Raw genomic sequence first — 19007 nt, forward strand, 5'->3', positions numbered from 1 at the left:
ATTATATATATATATAATCTGTTTATCCGCTCTGCTATGCATAGTAGCTTCTGCGTTTAACTTCCTTGGTACGATTAGCAGCTCGTCCTAAGCCGACCTCCGAAGCTTCAATCAGTTGGTGGTGAGAATCGATCATAATCCATTGTTACATATTTAATCAAGTTAAAGTAACAGGTTACCTTCCCGTTCTTGTTTCACTTGAAACCTAAAGAAAAAGAACTTGAAAGCGTAAGACTGCACATAGTGATAATAAAAATTATATAATTAGAGTAATAATTATTAAATAAATAGTAAATATTAGTAAACAAGAGTAATAATTTTTCTATTCACTCTTCTATACAGATAATAAAAAGTGGTCTAGTCAAACCTAATTTTAGGTGTTAAGTGGTTAAACGTGCCATATGCTGATACAAGAAGTGGTCACAACAGTCGCGTGCATATAGGCACGGAGTCTGTAGAAGAACTTGGAATAGCATTTCGATGACTGCGAGATCAATACGAAAAATTTCTGTTCAGTTTATTATTCAAATAGGTAAAGGACGCCAAAACACGAGGTTCGTCAGTTACAGGTAAAGATAAGTATGACATGTTTTAAAAAACTACTGGGTATAAATATCAAATTAATAATTTTATGTTCATATTAAATTAATATTTAGTAAAAAAAACTATGTGGTAAGGTTGGACTGAAATACAAGCCTACTATTAAGGTCGGAAGTTAAATTAGTAAAAACGAGAACCTTATTTATACAGAATATAAATATTCATCAATCGAAATTTTCATATCCTAATACAGTGAAACTGTAGAATTACAACATGCATATCAAACGGGCTCAAAGCAATGATAGGCAACCTCACAGCCGTAAACTCGTTTATCGGTCTTCGTTTCATGCACGAACTGACGAGAAAAACAGTGGCTGCGCTAAGAACACTGCTTAAATTGAAAAATTGGTACGCTGTCATGTACTGCTGTCAAGACCCTTCTCTTGTAGGTGGGAAGTCTAGAATAAAGCAAAAACAAAAACTGTACGCTCTTGAAACCTTATTGCTAAGTACTAAAGGAGAATAAATCTCATTACCCTGAAGATTACCCAAGTTTTAGAATGCTTGTAGCGGAATCATGAAGTGTATAGTACCTGTCGAGAATCTAACTCCGTTATTAGTTGTTAACAAGCTTTTCGGCAAATTTAAATCCATTTTCACAACAAGACAGCAACTCACCCTCTAGGCGTGAATTAAAAGTAGAACCTAAGGCCTCCTTATACGCACACGCAACACAAGAGAACAACACAAGCTTCTTAATGTTGATAGCAACATTGGGGCGTAGCGAGCATCAGTTATAATTTATATATTCACAGTGTAATATGTACTGCGTAGACACCAAGACATTAAAGCCTGAATCCAAAATACAATCTTACCATCAGTAAACAGTCGAATTCGACAGTACAGACCTTGTTCAGCCGAATGAAAAAACACTGTGCTTTTAGGAAACAATATAAAACTAAAGTCATAGTGAAATCGAAGTTCTACGTTCGAAGTTCCATGGCCGAAATACTTTGCTGAACAGGTATATCCAGTGATGGTTATATATCTTTTTCACTGACACATTCTTCAGTGTAATACAAAATATCATAGCTGAGCGGTACTTATATTCTACACGTATATTACTTAGTATTCGTTACATAAAAGCATCGAACATATCTAGTCTTGATAGTAAGTGTAATGTAGTGTGTTAAATACTGAGCTACAATTCACGAAATTCGCATTGTCTTCTCTACCACCTTATTTTAACTACACTCATGTCAGTTCTTTGGAAAGTAATAGGCTTCACTGACATTTCCGATGCCATCGTTATATAATCGCTTATTGATTTTAGTGAAATGCATTTCATTCAGTTATTTACGTCGTGCAATTATCCACTTACTCAACTTCTATTGAAGATGTGTAGGATAAGAAACAAACGACCATCTGAATGATTTTAGTTTAAGAAACGCTCTTCAGAACCCGATATATAATAAAAAATGAACAGCTGTATCAGGTTGTATCGCGGCACCCCACTGCGTTGCCATTTTTGAATGCGGTTTAAGAAAAATTTGGTTGATACGGATAACAAACAACCGTACTAGGAAATTAAATTTATTTGTGTGTTAGATTAGTCAGACTAATCAGATCCATCTTCCTACAGACCGCTGATACAATTCTCTTGATCTGATAAATACAATATAGAGCACAAAGCGGATCAAAAAGATTTTAGGTTTGCTTGTTAAAGTTCACAATTTGTTTACTTGTTCACTTCATAGCAACTTTTTTTGCTATTTCTAGTTTCGCAAGTACATACATTTTGAATATGAACAATCGACATTCGTTGGTGGGGCAGTATATATATATATATATATATATATATATATCGCATTCAAATTAGGAAAAACTGCAGTGCGCTCCTTATCGAATCAAGCATGAGTTAACCCACTTTTTTAAAAATTAACAGCCAGTTATTTTTAAAACAAGTTCAGCACGGTTAGTAAGACTACATTGTTTTTGAAATTCGAGTGAAATCAAGCCATTATATAATCATTCTGCACTGAGCAAACCCCAACCAGTATTAAAAACTTTTTTTGAAATCGACAGCCGATATCATTATCAGTTTCCATGCAGCGTTTGAAAAGAAAAAAAAATCCGTAAGGCGATTCGGAAAATATTTAATGGGAGTTAGATTCAAAAGCTTCGGAAACTGATTAGAGTAGCTTAGAAGGCTATTTTTGATACACCTAGATTTTTTCTGTCGTATAAAACTTAATGTCCGTTTTAGAACATCAGTTGTCAATTGCGCCACCAAGATGAAGTCCAATGGTTTGTCCTTTTGATACTTTTCGCGCCTTTTGAACTTTGACGTTTTGAGTCTTTGCATTTTTAGGTCATTTGGCATACTATCAGCACGATTTTTTTTTTAAATTTTCATATCTAGGTAGTCTGCACTTACCAATATCGCTTGACACTTGATATTATCAAAAAGTCATTTATGGATTGAAAATTAGTGGTTAGTGGTTTAGGCCTTGAAAGTGTAATCGCGGTGGATAGTGGTTATATTGAATAGGTATACTCGTCATATATGACACTATAATTTGGAAGGTTTTGTTACAATATTGTTTAAGAACGACACATAAAAATATTAATTTATATGCCACCTTGTATATATTATGTTATCGAAAAAGCTTTGACCGCTTTTACGTTAAAATTGAAACCAACATTTCTTATATTTCAAGAAAATCTTACTGAACCAAATATGCGCCATTTTGATCAGTGACATGTTATTTTTCTGATAACACTACAAACTATCGAAATTTTGTCGTTCCTAGTGAAAAACTGTGACAAGTGAGTTTCGTACCCTTCTATTGAAACTAAAAAAACATCTTTAAAGGAGTTCTGGAGAGATCGACACAGATGATAGTCTGATAGTACAGGATCCGGACTATTAAGGTGGATGCATTAAAATTTCCCGTCCAAGCACTTTCAGTTTTTGCCGTGTAATCAAAACTGTGTATAACTTAGCTTTCTCGTGGTGGAAGACAACTTTTTTTTTACCCACTTGTTCTGGTCTGTTCTTTTTATTGGCTTGTTGTTAGTTATTAACAGGCCTGAAGCAATCGTTTCGCCAAGCGGCAGCAGTTTATAATGCACGATTTATTTTTAAAACTACCAGATATATAGCGTGACTTTCTTTGGCGTCAGCTTGGATTTTGTCACAGATTGTGGAACGTATTTTTTTATTTGCACGTTCGTGTTGTATCGATCTATTTTTCATCACCCGTGATCAACCGCTTTAGAAATGACTCAATTTCGTTGCGTTTCTATAAAGCTTCGCAGATAGAAATGCGATCGAGTAAATCAAGAAGAACATCTATCGCATCGAAATCTCCAGAACGAGAGCGATGGAGTCATCTTTCGGCCGATAACCTGTCTTGATCATAAACATCACATTTTGTTATAGGCTTAGGCAGTATCTGTGCCTTTACTGTAATAAGATTGTAAAACAGTCGATTTTTGCACAGATTTTACTCATCTTCAAGACGCTATATTAAATCTGAATAAAGGCATTTAAACGATGGTTTACTACTACTAAATCTTAGCTTTTAAATAACACCGACCCGACGCGACTCGTATTACCTGAAATATGTCACTTTAGAGACATCTAGTTAAAAAAAAAACGGTCATTTTTTTTTCGACAACCTAATATGTATACGGTAATACATATGTATGTATATGGTACAGAGTAAAAAATTGCAATGGATCATTTCTTGTTGGTGCTAGGAATACCTAAGCGCTGCATGAAGGATGACGTAACCAAGACCACGTCATATATTAATTCCTGCAATGATCGTGATGATGATAATGAAATCAGAAATTAGTGATGCACAAAAACAGATTTTTAACTTTACGCTCTTAGCTTTCTTTTTCTAAGAGCTAAGAAATAGGTAGAGTTATACAACGCAAGACAACGAAAGGACTCTGACAAAGCAGGTTGTCATTTTTGAACTGCCTTACGCTGAACACTTACTTTCCTTTTGTGTCTCGTATCGATTAACTCCGCTAATTCCAGATGGCTACTATCTTACATTGATAGTATGTGACAAAATTATCGTAAGGAAAATTATTACGAGTTTAGTTTTCCATGCACCCCAATCAAAGCTGTCATTTTCAGTAACGTTTTTACACTCAATCCGCGGTATTCGATTGTGGTTCATCACGTCTTGGTTATATAAGTTCGACATAGTTTGCTGGAAAAAGACCGAATGTTCCATCGGGTGCAACACCCTGCCACCACCCCTCGTCAATTTGATCAATATTTGTGATTATGTCATTAGGGTCAAACGATATTTCCGTGTCGTCTGCTGCCTCGTAATCGAACAAGGCCCTTGCACATTGGCCTGAAAGTACACCACATACATTATACATACAGAAAAAAACGGGATTGTTTTGAAATGGAAACCACTGGAGAGTCGAAAAATTAATAAACAATCAATAATTTTTTGTTACGACTTATGGTAATGATGTCGTAAGTTGTACCGAGTAACACACTAGACAACTATCGACCGATATAGCCCGAACGTTTGACGAAACATTAGACGGTATTAAATATCTGTTAACAATAAACTTTTCAACCGGCGTGGAGCTCCTAAAAAATATTAGGCACTAATAGATTAATTATGATGAATGTACCTTTATCAATTGGAACATTTGATTGACCGGGATTGTCGGGGTGCGCTGAGTCGGTTTTAGATGTGTATGGAGGATCCGCCGAAATTGTGTTCTGTGAAGTTAGCGATTCCGGTGGAGCCTTCAGAAGTCCCTGTTCTAACATCGCGTCAACCAGGGGATCCGGAATCTTTGAAGGTGGCTCTTCCAAAGGTTCTTCTGTTCAGAATAGACAGATACAAAGACAATGCGGTTGAAAATGAAATTCGGAAGCACGCGTCCATAATGAATGGGGTTTAAGGGCATCTTCACAATAGCTTTATAATAACGATTTGCAACTGGAGGTATCCAATATATTTAAATTAGTATTTGTGTATTAACAAGACACTTCATACTGGAATGCAACATGAACAATATAATGTAGCTTTTTTTACAGCGTGAGAGTAGGCTCACAATGTTATTAAAAGCTTGTTTGAGATGGAGAAATATATAATTATAAGATAATTATATATAGCAAAATATTTAGGCAAAACACTATTATATATATATACTTTTCCTTCTGACACCTTTTTTGGGAGTCATGCATCAAGAGATGCTCTTTCATGATAGGCTTTTTGTACCTCGTACCTAATCAGAAATAAATGTTGGCTAATAAAATAAGTAATGTAAGTTGCCGTACCTTCCCAATCTTGCTCTTCGTAGTTTCCACCCGTGTCAACAGATTCCCGTCGTTCTTCTTTGAGAAGGTTCTTTGTATACGAAAACTCTTGAGTTCCAGTTTGCTGCGGTGGTTGATGGCCTACAGCAGATGATTTTAAGTCTCGTTCTTGAGACATTTGAGGAGTGGCTGAAGTGTTCTCAACGATCGTTGCTGGACCTTTGTCTATAATGATAGGTGTCTTCTCTATAGGTTTACTTTCGAACTTCGGAACGACAATTTTTCCAGGGGTTCCTGTTCCAGTTACAGTTCTTACATTTCCACTTGGCACGACATCAGGCAATATAGAGTTTTCCGAATCCTTACGGTTTTCAAATAAGGCTCTCGTTTGCCGAACACCTAAAACACCAATGACAAACCTTATAGGGAATAACTTCACCATCGCATGTTGGTTTGGTCTTTCAAAAGTAAGTTTCGGTAGTGATACATTAACATCTAATTTTGACTATTAGATTTTCCAGCATCAGTATCTAGAGCCACGGACTGTTTTTTGCAAGCGGAGAGTAACAATCTTTACAAAAAGAGAATAGGACATTCATTGATTTGCAAAACATTATACAATCGGGCTCATTAATTGTAATCTCATTCATTACAAAGAGAAGCGACATGTAAAACATTTCTTCTTAAAACTTCGATTTTCAAACTATATTATACGTACATCAAATTCTTTACCGATACAGAACGGTTAGTGTATATTTGGCTATGGCAAACAATGTAGTGCCATACTCACTCAGCCAAGTACTTACTGCATTTTTTATCGAATTTTTGGACTGGCTCAGAATCCACAGCCGCTGCTCCTCCTCTTTTCCCCATCTCCTGTATTTGCTTCTCCCACATTGAGATATCGAGCTTTTTAACAGGAGCCACGGGCTTACGCTTAACCGTAACATTTGTGCTCGCTGTTTTTGAGTCATCGCGATATTTTTGTTCACGGGCCTTCGCCGCTTCAACCTGGCGGATGCAGCAATCATAATTTTTTTATCAATTATATTCGTTATTATTGAGCACCATAATATTCACGTATCGCATGCAATTACTGTGCTAGGTGCAATCGTTTTTACACATAACCCATTTTAATATTAAATTCAAGAAAAGCTTAATGACTAACTTCTCGCTGAAGCTGCTCATCCTTTTCTCTGCGTTGCCTCTCCGTGAGAGCTTTTCTTTCCTCTCGGGCGCTCCGCTTCTCGTCCTCCTGCTGCTGATGCCAAAATCTGACGAAAATTAAAAACAACAGCCGCACAAACATAGGAATAACCGATCACGCAACGATGGAATGGCAGAAAATCATACTGGGCTGCTTTATTATAATGTCCATTACCGCAACAGGATTGGGCCACACCTGCAAGCGTGATGAATCCTGTGCTTGACGAAAACACATTTAAGAAACAGTCTGGTACTTTTCACTAAGGGTAGCGTTCTTCACCTCTGCAGACTCGAGCGAAAACCTTAGCTCTAAAAGAGCGCAATAAATACCGCGAAATATCAATCGTCAATATTAACACCACAATACACATTTTTTTTATTAACAACTTTTGAATACAAAATATTTATCCTAAAATCTGCTGAGCTCTTAAAAGCACAACACCTGCATGTATTTCGCGTACAATTTTATGGTTGGACGATTTATTTTCGGTCCAAACATAGCTGTCAATTTCAGGACAATGGAGCACTTACACAAAAGGAGCTTACTTATCACTTAATGTAAACTGCAAAATCAGGCTGCCTTAACCTTCATCTTAGTTAATTTTACCTCACTGCTTAAAAAATCATTTATTTAGGCTTAACTACCATTTCTCTACAACGCCTTTTACAGATGTCCTGAATGTGGCTCATTGCTCATATAGGAAAAGTCCCTATAAAAAAGATGCAAAGTTTTTTTTTTATATATTCGAGACAACGTTTGATGGCTGTCAGCTCGTCGAACTGGTAAGTTAAAACAGCACTATTAAGCTGCCTTTGAATTCGATTAACAATGATAATTATAAAAACATAAATCTCAAATTTCATTTCTCATTTTCAGCAAGAAAAATTCTAGATAGAAATGACTATATCTTACTTTTCGCGTTCGCTTATCGAGACGACATCTTTATCGGGCTGGATGCGTTGGTAGGCGCTCGATACAGCATGAGGCGGGGCGTCCACGTTATTTCCATGGCTTACCCTTTCTGCAATCGAGGCAACCAATCAAGTATACATTATCGAACCCATGATTTGCAAAAGTATGTGTAAGTGAACAACAATTTCTAAATTTGGTCGATTAAAAAATTTCATGTTAAAGCCAATAAGATAGATTGGATACGCACTGCTTAAAGAAGAACAAATAGAGAGAGAATTCTGAATTTGTTAGGTGAGTCTATATTTCTACACACTGGTATGCCTCCAGAGCAAAAATGTCAACTACGGGAAACCGAAAAGGAAATGTTTCATCAAGCAAGGAAAGCCTAAAGCCCAAAAGAGCGGAAAACTGTTATTCTTCTCAGATACAAGGGTTAAGAAGCTTCATAATCACCTACGCTATAGGCTGCTATAATAATGGTGCGCCGTTTCCTTGGCACCCCTCGTGCCATATGAGCAGATGATCAAAGAATTGAATGAAGAGCCAGTAAGCATCTTGAAGACGCTTTCAGCATATGCGTTCATTTAGGCTTAGAAGCAAAAGGCACACAGCATTTACCAATTAAACGTCAGGCTCAAGACAAATTAAAACTGACTATCTGTTCTTCCCCAATGCTGCATTCAGAGTGCAGAGTGAACCTGAAAGAGCTCTTGGGCCAAGATGGCCTTAAATTCTTGGAATTTACATACAATTTACGCTGATAATTACGACGGTGAGACTGCGCAACAAGCGGCCGCAACGATTACTCAACACATGTTGGGTTTTTTGGGTCCAAAGCATAAGTCATGGCAACACTCCTGAGGGCTATAGGAGGAGAGAAATAACAATAGCAACGGCAAACTAAGATAGGTGATAGCACACGATAGGTGCTCCAGGATGAGTCGCGGCATGTGAACTAAGGCTCTAGCAATGGTGTGCCCGCGAAGATCTTACATTAGATGCATCGCAGTAGGAATCAAAATTTTCACAGCAGCTGGGAATCAAAGAAAGGACAGAAGGGACTTGCCCGCCGTTATTAGTAGGACACACAGAATGAATATCCAGTACTTTGAACTGACAAGCTTTATTAATTTATAGTCTAAACTGTCGAAACCGTGTCGCAGGACCGACAAAGCAACGAGGAAAGAGACTGTGGGTAAAAAGATTACGACAAACGGCATCGCGATCGCAGCAGCAAAAAATAATGTACAGGAAGACTGCGAAGATGTCTGAAACCTTCTTCTCTTGCCATAGCCTGCTGTCATAAAAGCCGTGTCCTAGTTCTCACGGGAGATTGAAACAACATGTCTTGAATGAAGTAAATTCTACAAAATGCACACCTCTGCGTAGAGTATTACTGGGCCAGGTCATCCCACCTTTTCAGATAGAAACTGAGGCAGTATAATGACGACCCAGTTATGCTCACAGCCTTTCATCTAAACATTATTATTTTTTATTTTCGCTTTCAACTTGTAGAGGATACATCATCAATGATAAGCAAAATTTACAGACGCTTGCACTTGCTAGATTGATGAATTCCTACCATAAGTCCTACCAGTAAGCAAAATTGAATTTCTAGACGAACAATGTTAAGTCGTATCGGTTAGCACACTTTCTAAAACATTTTGACGGCTGCCGGCTTTCTTTGCTTTCAGCGAAGCTCTTTTCAATTCTAGTCAGTCTCGATGGTTTTGGAGACATGTTCTGCTACGGCAAAAAAAAGCTGCTGCTATAAGCTTTTGCCTCACTTTTCAAACTGCTTTTCGCAGTGTTCTTAACTCATGGCACCCAATCCAGGGAAACAGCACGGCTCCTGGCCACAGCCTTCCACCTATTAAAGTAGCTCAGTTCTGCTGGAACGCATCCAGCGTATCCTTCCTTATTAGTAGTAGCAGTCCTCGTGAAAACCTATTTGCAGTGTTGGTTCATTGTCAATCTGCGTTTGATATGGCATCCAGAAATGCTGCATTTTCTAAGCTGGTCCAAAACGTTTTGTACGTACTTAGAGGCAATGTCCACGTAAATGAAGCAATGAAATTTCGCCGCAGGGATGCCCTAGTCGCAACAGATTTTTACGAAATATTATATATAAAAATTTACATCAATTTTTCACATATATATTTACATATAAAATTATAGTATACAAAACATATAACTTGTATAATGGCAATTAAGTAACGCTGCGGATGTAAATGTGTATACATATCGTTTTATATGCATTGTTTACCGAGTAAATTATATTTTTACGCAAAGAAAATAATTTTGTATGATCTATAGACTCACGAATTGAGGCAGAAGCGAAACACTTTTCAAGCTTCTCAAGTATGACCTCGGGCTCAATTTCTTCATCTGAGCGGGCGTTCAAGATAAGCTGAAGGCCTTTGAAGAAACGTTCGACGTCTGGGAGATGATTAGCGCAGCAGCCCTTCCGAACGACCGGAGCTCCTTCGCCCTACAGTAAATTACAGAACAAGGCATCCAAATTGCTATCTTCCGTAACAAACATTAACCTTTCAGATTAAATATAATCGACATAATAGACGGCTTTTGCACTTGAGTTTACATTATATTTGATTCGTATAAGAAAAGTAAAGAATTTTTTTAAACAACTTATTTATTCATCTCTGCTAGTAGTATTCAAAAACTTCGTAAATACAGGTCTCTAACAACTCAGTTGTTAAGCATTATATAGGTGGAAAAATATATCATGTGCGCAAATGAATTTTTTGAGGTGGATATTTTGTAATATAGCCAACATTCGTAGCGAAGTTTAGAATATTATTTTAGAAAAATATTAGGTTTAATGTATTTTGTTGATCATCTAATGGATTGTATATGATATCAGGAAACGAACCTAGCAGAGCACATTACGTGTCCAGCGTGATAGACAAAGTTTTGTATATCGGCTTTTTTTTAGGCATAATATAATATTTAGGTAAACGACTTCTTCAAATAATTACATGATGACCTCAAAGATTTATCGTGAATTAGGCATCATGTATTTCCTTTACTTAGTGTACAGGCTTCCGCAATACAAGCGTAAATCTCAATCAATGTAAGTGTCTTAATTAATGGAAAATTAAAGTGCCTTAAATAAAAAGCACTTAAATTTCGATTCTATCTTCTTAATACCTTTTGGATTCCGTTCGAGACTCCAACGCTTACCTGCCAGTTGATGAGAATATTCTTTTTGATACCAGAAGGTGGAATTGTGACACGGCAAAAGGCATACATTATCGCTGACTCCAAAAATTCTTTCTGAAGCTCTTCCAGTCCGCCCGCTATCGAATAAAAATTAAACAGCAATGATAATAAAATTTATTATATTTATTGTTGTTGCTATTATTGGATAATGTTTATTAAGGTACATAAAAAAAATTAGTTATCGTAAGCGCCTTTTTTGCATCTAGATAGATAAAGCCTACAAATATTCGCAAAAACGCACAATCCCATTTGATATAACTGGTGGCCCCAAGAAAATGTATACACTGTTTAACGAACGACAACTTTCTGAGTGATCTTTCTTTCCAGGGTTTAACCGATTGGAAACAATGACTGGACCGAGATTAACTACTGAATGAAGAAATTTTATTTTAAAATAATAATATCGAGGAAAGCTTCAGGTAGACCTACCTACTCTAAGTTTAAAACGGATAGAACCGTTTAAGATATTTATAGACAACATTCTGTAGACCACAGACATCTACCAGCTTCACAAGCTAGAAAAGTGTTGGAAAATTATAGCAAAACATCCCAAAAATATATAAGACAGTTGGTTCGTGAGCAGTAAGTAAAGTGTCTATCGTATTGTAAGATGCTGTAAATGAAAAAGTTTCATTGAACAGAAATGATTCATACCAAAAAAATTTTGCGAATGTTTTTTGGAAAAATGTAAATTAGATGCTCAGGTTTTGAAAAAATTGTCTAAAGCAGTGAAGCTTGATTAAAATTGAATGGCACAATTATTCGACAAAATTGCACTTATAATGCAATTTTAAATCTACGTGGTATGCAGGAACACTGTGTAAATTTACCTGGAGTTACGGTGTGAAGCGGCATTTTGAAGCGTAGGATAAATTAGACCTTTTTTTTTTTTATACTACAGCGGCCGATACCAGTTATTTGACCTTTCCGTAGAAATCTGTCCCACCACATACTCGAAAAAGTTCTGGTGAAAATGGTGAATTTTATTTTCAACAGGATGGCACACCTGCACATAGTCATCGTAATTTAAGACCATGTTCTGAATTTTATAAACAGATGAGTTGGACGAAAACGTCCCATTGAACACTCTATGCGTTCCGCAGACCTGACGCCTATATACTTTTTGTGATAATACCTTAAGCAGAAAAACAACAACACTGAGAGATTTGAAGGCCGCAATTGAGAGGAAATGCACCATGGACACTACAGAAAATGTTTGCTGGGTCAATAGCCCACTGTTACCAGCAGTTTATTGACCACAGCGATAAAAATTGTGAACATTTGCAGTAAGAGAAAAAACTGTATATTTTATGTAGATTAATTTGGTGTTTAAATGTTAATTATATACAAATAGGAACTGAAGCTATAATCATTCGAGCCATGCATACATTTTATGGGAACCCTGTATATACATTCGACACTGTTAAGAGCAAGAAACTTTTAACTTGACATTAAGAGCCATAGGGTATGATATACAGATGCTTTCCATGAAATCCAGCATTATCAAATTTAAAATCAGCACGCTAAAAACCACATCCGCATCCCCTATTCCTTTTTGAGATCTGCATAATTTAAAGACGTATTCGTTGTTATCTATTGAATCATTTCAGGTGATATTTTACCTATGTCTTTTCTTACTATTAACTAATCTGTTTTACAAATCAAAGCTGTAACAAATTGCAAATGGATCTAGCCTTCGATTTTTTCAACGATGCTCCCCTCAGCACTCGGCTTGGCACGAAAATCAGATAACATAAGTAAATAAGTAATGGGTAAAACAAAACTATAGCCGAGTAATGGCGCGAGTTCGCTTCCCCTCTATTTACTCTTGTACTCGCATATGTACGTTGTTTCCATGTAGGCACAATCTATTATACATTATATAGTACTATCAGAAATCTAAGGAATGATCTAAGGAAAAGAATGAACATAACCTACGTGTTTCGAATGATCAAATTAAGGATTTCTCCATCAAAAATCAACTTACAGATTACATTTTTTAACGTGATTATATAGACGGTATCTTGGTATTCTTGCATTGATTCTGTGATACGTTAATATTTAGGAATCCGCCTATCTAATAGTTTGGCAGTCAAAAACACGTTTGTTTACTATTCGCTATTTCCTAATTTGACATCTATCAGGGGCCCCATGTGAAAACTCATCGGAGCGATTGAATAGTCTAAATTTCCCAAGCTAGCTACCTGACGCTTTCTTAGAAAAAAATTTGATATGTGTTAACTGAGATACAGTCACTAATGGACTTACTGTAACATGTACTTTCCTGTAAGTCTTAAATTACGTTTGGTATTGTATGATATATAACATTTTAAATTTCAAAAAATGACGAAAAAAGAAAATTGATTTTTGAAAACAAATATGAAAACGTTGTTTTTGATATTGAAACCATCCATAGCCTTCTTTTTTAAAAAATTTCCCCAATACTAAAACACAGTTTCAGATTTCGCAGAACAAGGAGACAGATCATAAAGCATTATACTAAACGTACACTTCACATATGGTGAGTTCTCTATTATTACCCTATTGTTTCGCCATATTTTCCAGATTGATTCATGATAATTAGTTTAGTCCCGTTTTGTTCGCATAGACACTAAAATCCCTTGCACTATGCGTTTTGATGTACGGATCAGCCTTTGAACTGATCTGATTACTTAAAATTATCATTTCAAGTAATCAGATTTTACAGTTACAGATATATATATATATATATATATATATATATTACAACCGCCTAGAAACAGATCGACAGAGCAAATACATCCAGTCCGCATAAAAACTAGAACATAGACAGCGCTTGGATAAATGACCATGAAAAATTAAATATGTCTGCGTAAAGTGGTCAGTGTCAGGATTAACACAAGAATTAACAAAAAAAGTAGCTAGAAAAAAGATCTAATAGTTACCCAAACTTTCTTGGTGACTGGCTTTGATCAAATTCTCAAAATAAGGCAGGCAAGCAAAACTATAACCAAGCGGCGGTCACAGCTATCTCACGCTGGCAACGTTTTCTTCGAGCAAACATACATTCAACAGGTAAACCATTTAAAATGCTACATGCTTATTGTTATAACCGAATTCTAGGTAAAGACACTAAAATATTCGTTTCTAGTCCCTGCTAAAATAATAGGAAATGCGAGTAATTGTTACTTTATTTGAATTGGCATTTTTTACCTTTTGTTCCTTTTGGCATGCTAGAATTCTAAAGGGAAAAGGATCTGTCCAATAAATTGTTGCTAGATTATTAAATACAGGACTATCTATATGTATAGTGTCAACTGATAAACGCTAATGTATCTTGTGTAGTAACCTTTTGAGAAATCTGTACTTCTCAGTACACATCCTGTCCAACTGAGACTTCAACTTTAATGTCGTTAAACCGCAATTTCATTCATAGGTCGATTAGCCTTAACATGATGCTTTTGCGTCCCCCTCATAGTGCAATGGTATCGCGTTTAATTAATACCGTTTGGAACGTGAGAGATTCCCTAAATTCGAAACGGGCGTAAACGTGCTAAGTGCTAATTGTCTGAAACAACTGCTTTTAAACTGAAACGACTGATATTATTGAGTGAAAAAGATATGAGCTGTACTCAGTGCAACATCGTCATTTTCTAATGTAGCATTAATAGTTAACTGTTAATACCGAAGTGAACCCAAAGATCACTTAAGGATATTTTTCAGTAAGTAGTATTACTTCTCGGCATTCAGCGGCGCTTTAGTTATACTTACACCCTTTCGACACCAATGTAAGGTTGTAGCTTTGTCCTTCATACCCAAACAGTGCCCTGAAAATACAAAACGAATCGTAAATGGTGTAATAAATCATTGTAGGAATATACTTCACTTTATAGTATACTTTATAGCAAGTCACTGTCTTACATGACTAAAAATAATCCACGCATACTGATAGTTGCACGGATTCTGCTATGATACACCACCTGGAATATATTTTGCATAAACTAGCATATGAACAAACCAGCACTGACACCTTTTTATTAAAGGTTTTATTATAAGTACAGCTATCAGATAAGCAGAGGTTGCTAGTGAAAAAGTTACCTCTTTATTTTTTTCCAAAACTGAATGGTACCAAAGGAGTCGGTGCTTAGACGTTTACACATTTGTGTCGAAGTTTACCTTTGACCTGATACTCTGAGTAAAAAGTCTACGAGGTGCTCTATTTAAAAATGCTGAGTATTTGAGACAGAGAGCTATATCTTAACTCGGAGATACTGAAACGATTGGGTACATAGGTAAAATTTACAGTATCTTTATGTTGCGTTCGAAATGAGATCTAAAACAGCCTGTTCTATCTTATGCCGTGCGTTTTTCGTTTTTACACAAGCGCATTTGCCGTTCTTGACTTGAATGAGTTTTTCGTTTTAAAGCTTCGTGGCACCACCATCTAGTTTCCGGATATTGAAACAATGGATAATGGCATATTAACGAACATTCACATCCGCAATACAACAGGTTTGCCTCACACCAACATTGGCCACGGCTCACAATTGAATTCACTAGCTATGTTCACATATTAGTCAACGTATTATGAACGACTGTTGCTATTTGTAAGAAATCATTTATGCGTTTACTTCTATAAAGAAGTGTGGAGACATATCTGTAGAAGCTGCCTCGGCGTTATTTCATTTGACAGTTCAGAAGTCTATATATAACGTTCACATTGTTTTTTTTATGATCAGTGTTAGAATAGGTAATGATAACTCGGATAAACATTTTGCAAGCTCTAATAAGAAAGTCACAACGAGCTTGACTGACCCTTCCTCCTGAAATAAAAAGCGAGATCTTATGGATCCTGGTTGGTATATGCTGAAGGTTACTATTTTCAGCTATTACTACTCGTCAATTTCTATTTTAGAAGACTGTATGTATATATATTAGTTTGTCGCCACTGCATTAGACCGCAGATCAGTGTCGCGCCTTCTACTACGTCTAACTAGTGTTTGTAACGACCATTAGTCACTTAAAAATTTTAAATATATAGATTCATTTAGCTTTAACTTAATCTTTGCATACAGTAAAGTGCAATCATCTCTTGTACTTTCCATGACGAAACAATGAAATTCGGAATGAACCCGGAATTTTAACTCAGCATAGCCCATGGCGCTTCCGGTAACAGAAATCGACTCGTTATAAAGACAGTCTTTATTAGTAATTAGTCCCGGTGCACAACTAAGCTTTTCTAATAATTATAAAAAAAATTTGCAACAAGAGCGGTGAGTATAACTAGTCTCATTTATTACCATCTTCCCGAATTAACACCGCGAGTAAGTTGAAAAAACAATACATTTAGATGTAATAAAATGCGTTATATATAAGGATAGTAGACTAATTATTTAATATATTTATCTAAAATTTGGGAGGGTCGTTTTGAATTAGATAATGCGCGTACGGCTTTTCTGAAAGCACCGCACCCCCACAACTACTCTCTGCGCAGGATTTTATTTGCATTATACTATAGCCAGAGGGAGAAAGAGCATACCTAGCTCCCAAGGGCATTTCTTGGCGGCAGGATCAAAAAGAGGCCGTGCGCAAAGTAACGGTTCAGAAACGAAGAAGTCTGGCAGAAGTATATTACCTCACTGATCACCTTCACTGGTACCAAGAGTGTTAAGTCACTTACCAATCGGTGTCCGTTGTCTCGCTAAGCACATCCTCCCAGGCCTCTTTTAAGAGGGTTTGGTGAGCGGAAAGATTAATAGCCGCCATGAGCTCTTTCACAACGAGCGACAGTTGCTGAAACCCACACTTCCGTTTCCGAGAGAAATCATAAAACTTCACGGTCAGCGGTACGCTTCCTAGATCCGTTTGACCACGACCGGCTGCAGCTGTCAATTCGGTGGGGTGTACATAATACAAAACAATGAAAAGGCAGACAACTCTCAACACCCGACCCACACTGCCCTTTACCTTCAATGACAGCACCGACAGCTTTCGTCTGCTACTAAGCAGGTACCTGTATCACTGTCAATCTCTCCGGCTCTTCTGCTGCTAATGCTCCTTCTGCCGGCCAAAATAATAATAATGATAGTAATAATATTAGTGTAAAGGAGAACTGTTTTCCTTACGACGGGCGCATTCGTGCCAATGACAATAACATGATGGCGCACACTACGGACCAAAATCCAAAAATAATTCGGCCGTTGCGGTCCTTTTTCTGAATTACGTCAAGCTTCACATAACAAAATAGTTCCGAACAAACACATATAAATGCATGAAAAAATATTTTATCTTTGCCAGATTTGTAGATCGTTTTTCCTATATTCAAAAGTTTAATGCAAGTATTGCATATCAGCGCTTGCATTGTTTTTCTCTTCATTCAACATTTGAAAAAGTTCTATTTGAAGCTACGTTCGAGCAGCTTAAAAATAGTCAAAATTATAGACTCGCATATACACCAAAAGTTTGCACTATATACAGGCCATAAGAATCAGTTTGGTAATATTTAATGGTGTAACTATCGTATATAACACGTGGATAAAACACGAAAGACACTTCTGATAAAATCAAGTATAATAATGTTAATATTCACCGTCCTCATACTATAAATAAAGTGACAATTCTGAGCAGAATAATTTGTAATTTTTAATGTATCAAATCAAAGCTGGCAAATGGATTTGAAAGATGTCGTATAAGTGTGTTCGTAGCGTCCACTACAAATCTTCTCAGAAGAATCAAGTGGGTTAGTCGTCTAATTTGATCATTTCTGACATATGATCGATAGTGCATTTATAGGTTTTCATTTTGACTCACACATAGATTCATACATCAAACACTCTGAACGGAACATATATAATTGTGAGACAGTGGGAAAGCCATGCTAAACAAGTAGCCATGAATCGTTATCCTTTTCGAATTATGATAATCTAAAAATGGCCAAATAGGTTCTTGCTGTACAGCTAGCAAAATATTTATATATGTAGAAAAAGTTAATTTCTGATTACAATAGCACATGTGATTATGAGCTCAAGTCTTCCTGAGATGATGCAGTGGTAATGTTTGCCTACTAAATTAGGTACACGTATTGTGGTCTAGGTTCGCCCGGACGTCAACACACTATGTTTCGTTTTGGAAGGGGCCAGCCACCTGAAGCTATGTTTATATACAATAATACTGTACGTATAACCTGAGATATTTAATTATTACTTCAAGAAATCATTCGCAAAGATTCTAAAAAATCTTTTGTTCTGAGGCGAGAAAGTATAGCAAAGCAAGTAGCATATTTCTGTCTTATGTTAATAAAATGGCTCAACAACTTCAACCTTTGTTCAAACGTTAGTTTGGAATACCGAAGTTATGATTTACTAAAACGACTGACCTATTCATATTCATTTAATTCCTTAGTATCTCAACAATGTATCTGTATCTGTGTATTATTGATGAAGGGAATTTTCTAAATGAGTCTTTGTTACTCCAATGCTATTGACCCATTACTACATACCGAAAATCACCTTACACTCAAAACTTCAATATAACCTGTATTCATTTTTTTTTTGCCATATATGCATGAAAAGGAATACTCAAGTTTCCCATGTTTATTTGTTTAGGAAGTCTTCAGTAGCTTTTGATTTGGTAGAGAATAATTATTGCTATTTAAAATTCTGAATAAAGGGTCTAATCTAAACATGTTATATTCAACTCTGCTACGAAATAAAAAAAAAAAAGAAGGTATCAGTACATAAGCGACTACTAAAAGGAAGAAGCCGGTAGGTGATAATCGAGTTAACATTTTAGTTTCTGAACCAATAACGCAACCGGTAG

At 36.3% G+C, this 19007-nt stretch overlaps 1 protein-coding gene across 1 annotated transcript; it reads right to left on the minus strand.

Annotated features, from left to right (window-relative positions):
* Positions 1–2117: 2117 nt before the first annotated feature.
* On the minus strand, positions 2118–17197 carry Abp1 (Actin binding protein 1). Its single transcript, XM_022853779.2, has 10 exons — positions 16870–17197; positions 14961–15016; positions 11172–11287; positions 10290–10458; positions 7968–8076; positions 7017–7122; positions 6655–6859; positions 5870–6247; positions 5215–5409; positions 2118–4922 (listed from the first exon to the last, which is right to left on the minus strand). Exons 1-10 carry the CDS (start codon positions 16953–16955, stop codon positions 4750–4752), a joined length of 1593 nt encoding a protein of 530 aa, XP_022709514.1. The 5' UTR covers positions 16956–17197; the 3' UTR covers positions 2118–4749.
* Between the last annotated feature and the right edge of the window lie 1810 nt (positions 17198–19007).

Source organism: Varroa jacobsoni, unplaced genomic scaffold (assembly GCF_002532875.2).
Source record: "Varroa jacobsoni isolate VJ856 unplaced genomic scaffold, vjacob_1.0 contig02075, whole genome shotgun sequence".
In the NCBI taxonomy this organism is placed as follows: Eukaryota; Metazoa; Arthropoda; class Arachnida; order Mesostigmata; family Varroidae; genus Varroa; species Varroa jacobsoni.